Raw genomic sequence first — 5478 nt, forward strand, 5'->3', positions numbered from 1 at the left:
AGAAGAAGAAATCTGGCACCAGAAATAGGTGCAAGCAATGTGGAGATACTAGTATCGCGTCTATATTAGTATCAAATTAGTATTAGTATATCATTTGTAAAATCTGTGCATTTTTAGCAGAAAGAAGAAAAAAAGGTAAAAAAGATCAATTTTCTGGCGATGTGCATGCTCACGAGCTTGTTCCATCTTTTTTGTGACACCTGCAAGAACAACAATAGTGGCACTGCCTACTAGCGGTCATAATGATAGTTGCACTGCTCTAATGGCGATGTGGATAGGTTAGGTGTGGTTTAAGAAAAAAGGTTTTCCCCCGCTTTGTATTCCAAAGCAACCATCCGATACATTCAACAATAGATGCTGGGACGGAAGCAGCACAAGCACGCCCAAAAGAAAAGAAAAAGAAACAACTGCCCATAATGGCGGATCGACAAAAACGAAGAAGCCTCGCGACTGCTGCGTCCACCGGAGATCGCCCACCAAGCTCCGAGACCCCGAAGCGCCGGAACCAATCAACACCTCCAAGAGGGAACATGACGATGACGACGCTGCTGCCAAGAGTTTCCCCTGGTACGCGGCGAGGAGAGAGGGAGGGTAGCCCCGACGCCCTCCAGGAAGGTCTGGCGGCACCCTCAAGCGCCACCGCGTCGGTGTCGGCCAAACCAACAGGGATTTCTCCCGATCCCATCCTCTACCTCAGGCACTTCAGAGTTCGCCACCAAACCGACCACCACCCAGTGCCAACACGGACACGAAGCTTCCCACGCTGTCTCATCACAGCATCGCGAAGATGGCCTGCACAATGAAGAAGAGGAGCCGGGACTAGTGCAGCAGCACCATCGGCATACGAGAGAGCCCCACCTCCACCGTCCACGACGGTAGCCGACCGGACGCCATAGCAGGAGCCTACCGGGCCCATGGCCCCACAGGCCCGGCCGAGCCCTCAAAGGCCCGAACAGCTCCCGCCTCCGCGCATCAGCTGGCATGCCGCCGGCGTCACTGTCCCAGTCCAAGCCGCTCCCCTGCCTCCCCATACAGAGGGCGTCGCGGTCGCGCCGGAGTCGGCCCGCAAGGACCCAAACAGGACCCTACGGGCCCAGATCTGGGCCGGGGGCAAGCCGCCGACCGACCAGCACCACCGGACCGCCCTGCCACCAAGAGGCGGCACCACCACGGCGAGCGCCGCCGGCCACCGCACCAGGCCGCCGGACCGCCACCGACAGAGCAGCACTGCCACGTCCCCCCACCCCGGGAAGGAGGAGCGCGCGCGGGGAAGGAACGACCCGCCGCCGCCGACACCACCCGGCCAGATCCGGGGGCGCCCGCCGGCGGCGGCGGGGGGGAGGGACGACGGTGGGCGAACGAGGAGGGAGGGGGCCGCGCGCCGCCCCGGCCGCCTCCCGGGGAGACGGCGGAGGCGGCTGGATGAGGAGGAGGGGAAAGGGGGAGGAGGGGCGGAGTGGAGCGCCCGCGCGCGCTGGGCGTGAAAAGACTAATGTTCTTAGGTGTGGTTTAGAGGAGGAAAACTGTTTTTTTTTACTATACCCTCTTTTAGGGGATTAGTTAGCAATGCTCTTAAATCCTTTCTGGAAGCTTTATTAAATCAAAGCTTGTAAATGTATACGCCTATTTGAACTGACGGCTAGGGGACTTCAATGTAGCTCTAACCTCTAAGGTCCGGGCAAAAACATTTGTGAAATGATGTTTTAAGCAAATGTTTCGACAACTACGATGGTCATAACGAACATAAAATATTTTTTCTCTCCGCTCTCCATCACTATGTTCTCGGAGAAGAATTGAGTCCATTTGCTTGTTGAAGAAATAACTTCTTGTGCTAACTTCGCCCTAGTGTGAAGACTGGGGCTTGGGGTCAGGTTTTTTTTCCTTTGAGTATAGTGAAGCCAGTATTATTTGAGCATTGATTAACTTCGACTGGACTTACATTCGCAGGATAGACGGGCAACTACACTTCAATCTGGCAACTAACTGGGTACATGAGCCAACCACATAGATGTGGAGAATGTATCTGGTGAAACGAGCGAACTGGTGCGCCGAGTGCACCAGCGACATAGGGTTATGGCCTAGCGAGCTCACGAACCAATCTCCCTCAACACAAATTTATGTGAGTTGCCTCCCTCTCTCCATCCCCCCTCTCTCTGACATCAAGCGCTGAAGCGCGAGCACCCCAAATCACACGGTCCGTCAGTGGCTCGTCGCGATTACGGCTACCTAGCGACGCGGCGCTGCAGCTCCGGGGATATCAACGCCGCGGTTGACCAGGAGCCAGCCATCATCTTCTTATTGCTAAAGGATCCACGGTATGAGCACCAAATGTTGTTCTTCTGTTATGCACATGCAGTCTATTTTTTCAATCCTCAAGTTTCACCGACTTGTTTGAATCTAGTGGCATTTGGGAAACTGAATATTATGACCACCAAATTGATGTCTGACGTGCAGTTATAATGGGGAAAAATTGTCACTAATTAAAGCTGACAGTGGAGAAATAGATGAGGGGACCCGTTCTGGTTTGTGTATAGTTTTCATGTGCGCTTGCTAATTTTATAAAAAAAGGTTTGTGGATGGAGAGACTTGATATGTGATCAAACGATTACCTGGGAGCCTTCATACATGGCAAGATTGTTTTAATTACTAGTTGCTCATGTGATGTTCTTGACATGTATTTCACGAAATCGACGAGGGGATCTGTTCTGAAGCAACTAAAGATGTTCTTCGTATCCATTTAAATTTGTTCATATTAAATGGAAAGGCCTTAACGATGTTTGATCGAACCTTCTCTGGCATTACTACTTAAAAGTGCTCCCCAATTTGTCTTTCCGCAATCACATTGTTGCTTTTCCTTACTTAAAATCTTGATAAATGTTGCTTTCTTGTAGGTTGCTCCAGTTCTGTACTTTTGACATGTATGTGATGTTTTGTCATTTTATTTGCATGAAAACAGGTAACCATGGAGTCAATGGCAAGTGTTGCTCTAAGTATTGGGTCAACTACGGCAATGGGAGTTGAAGATGATGCCAGCAGCTCTGTCGTGGTAATTAACTTGTTGCATTGGTTATGTATGGCACACTATTTTGTGACTTGATTGAGTTTTTACCTCAAATTGGTAGGGCATGATCCGGTTGGTGGGAAATGATGAAAATACCTACAACACGCCAAAAAGAACTACCAGTCTTCCGTTTTGTGTAAGTGTTTTTTTCATGTCGATTGCACGAGCTTTAATTCATGAACTAAACCGCTATTATATTGTGTTTTTAGGGGTCAACATATGAGCCTGAGTGTGATGATAACCTAAAGCCCGTAATTGGCATGAAGTTTGACACCTGGGAAGAGGGCATGGCACTATACAAAATGTATGCTCATGAGGTTGGGTTCTCGGTCCGCACATGGACAACACACAAAGATAATCAGGGTGTACCAGTGTGGAAGAGGTTTGTTTGTGCAAGGGAAGGTTGGCGAAAGGTGGCCAAAGACGAGGAAAGGATAAAGCCTAAACGGAACTTCAAGTTAAGTAGGTGTGGTTGTGAGGCTATGATCGGATTCAAGAGGCAAGATGACGGCAAATACGAGGTTGCCCGATTTGTCCAATCGCACACGCACCAACTTATTTCGCCAAGTACATTAAGTCAAATAGAGAAGTAAGTAGTGAGTTGAGGACAAAATTACTTACATGTCATAAGGCATTGGTTGGCACATCTGCAGCATATCGCTTGCTTAGTGTAGAGAAGGGGGGGGGGGGGGGGGGCAAGCAAATGTAGGTTGCACAAAGCGTGATTTACAAAACTGCCACCGTGATTTGAAAAGAGCAATTAAGGGAGCAGATGGACAAATAATAGTAGATATCATGAAGAATAAGCAAGCTGCCAATCCAGCCTTCTACTTTGATTACCAACTCGATGAGAATGATAAACTTATAAATATTTTCTGGGCCGATAGTATATGCAGAAAAAACTACTCATTGTTTGGTGAAGTGGTGTCTTTCGACTCCACATACCGCTTTAATAGGTATGACTTGGTGTTTTCCCCGTTCACTGGAGTTAACAACCACAAATCTTGTGTTACATTTGGTGCTGCTTTTTAATGGAATGAGAAGCAAGAATCTTATATATGGTTGTTCAAGACTTTCTTGAAAGCAATGTGTGGGGTTGCACCTAAGCTAATCATTACCGATGAAGATCAAAACATGAGAATAGGGATAGAACATGTTTTCCCGAACACTATACATAGACTTTGTATGTGGCACATCCTCATGAAGCTTATGGAAAAAGTTGGTGCGGCCCTAAAAAACAGTCCAGATTTTCCATGAACGGTTTATGTCATGTGTTTGGGGATCAGAGACACCAAACGAGTTCGAGTCAAAATGGTGTTCAATAATTAATGATTTTGGACTAGATGATAATACATGGTTGCAGGAGAAGTATGAGTTACGACGATCATGGATTCCGGCATATTTTACTGATTTCCACCTCGGCGGAATCTTGCGTACTACATCAAGATCTGAGAGTGAGAATGCATTCTTCAGACACTTTACTAACCGGAACCTTTCCTTGATTGAATTTTGGGTCAGATTTAAAACAGCTTTAGAGGAACAACGGCAAAAAGAATTACAAGAAGATAATGCCAGCCTCCATACACTGCCTATACTCAAGACTTGTTGGAGTATTGAGAGTCATGGTAGAGAAGTGTATACTCATGAGGTTTTTGCTGAATTTCAGAGTCAGGTGCTAGCAGCAAGGGATTATTGTCATGTCAAAACAATCACGCAGATTGGTGAGCTCCGCACCATCAGCATTAGCAGCAACGGTGGCAAGGTTAGACAAGTTAGTTTCAACACTAGCACCAAGGAAACACACTGTTCTTGTAGGATGTTTGAATCCTTCGGTATCATTTGCCGTCACATCATTGTTGTCCTAAAGAATGAGGGTTGTAATGAAATTCCTAGTCAATATGTGCTACATAGGTGGACTAAAATGGCTGCGCGGCACCTTGCCTATGACGCCAACGGCCATGAGCTAGAAGGGTCATCTACATGTCTTCCACCTGTCGTAAAGAAGTTGTACGCGGAAACATGTTCAAATTTCAGCTTGGCACTTCATGTCGCAAAACATAGTGAGGAGAAGATGAGATATCTTCACAAGGCTATTGGTGATGCCTACACCCAAAAGAAAAAGAGGTAAAGTAACGAACCATGAAAATTTTGTTCATGCCCTTTCTGAAGTTTTACTAACATGGTTCTGTTATTCTTTACAGGGCCAAACACTGGTAGAAAAAGGGCGCCTTTAGTCCCGGTTTGTAAGGGCCTTTAGTCTAATGCCCTGACCCTTTAGTCCTGGTTCAATCCAGAACCGGGACTAAAGGCCCTCCACGTGGCCGGTCCACCTTTAGTCCCGGTTGGTAACACCAACCGGTACTAAAGGAAATTTTCTGATTTTTTTTTTAAATTTTTTTTTGAAATTTTTTTATTTT

General features: G+C 47.2%; 1 protein-coding gene and 1 pseudogene across 1 annotated transcript; both read left to right on the top strand.

Moving 5' to 3' along the window:
• Positions 1-2962: 2962 nt before the first annotated feature.
• LOC147988647 (protein FAR1-RELATED SEQUENCE 7-like) lies at positions 2963-3734 on the top strand. Its single transcript, XM_087544373.1, has 3 exons — positions 2963-3046; positions 3123-3197; positions 3271-3734. Exons 1-3 carry the CDS (start codon positions 2963-2965, stop codon positions 3652-3654), a joined length of 543 nt encoding a protein of 180 aa, XP_087400499.1. The 3' UTR covers positions 3655-3734.
• Positions 3735-4119: 385 nt separating this feature from the next.
• Positions 4120-5189, top strand: LOC147988648 (protein FAR1-RELATED SEQUENCE 5-like; annotated as a pseudogene).
• The last annotated feature ends 289 nt before the right edge of the window (positions 5190-5478 follow it).

This window comes from Triticum urartu, chromosome 1A, assembly GCF_056163025.1.
Source record: "Triticum urartu cultivar PI428250 chromosome 1A, HENAU_Tu73, whole genome shotgun sequence".
Taxonomy (NCBI): Eukaryota; Viridiplantae; Streptophyta; class Magnoliopsida; order Poales; family Poaceae; genus Triticum; species Triticum urartu.

Bases quoted from the DNA above. Each gene is read 5' to 3' on its own strand.
- LOC147988647 (XM_087544373.1), top strand. From the start codon at position 2,963: ATGGAGTCAATGGCAAGTGTTGCTCTAAGTATTGGGTCAACTACGGCA. The intron at 3,047-3,122 runs GTAATTAACTTG...TCAAATTGGTAG, and splicing joins ATGCCAGCAGCTCTGTCGTG to GGCATGATCCGGTTGGTGGG. The intron at 3,198-3,270 runs GTAAGTGTTTTT...TTGTGTTTTTAG, and splicing joins CTACCAGTCTTCCGTTTTGT to GGGTCAACATATGAGCCTGA.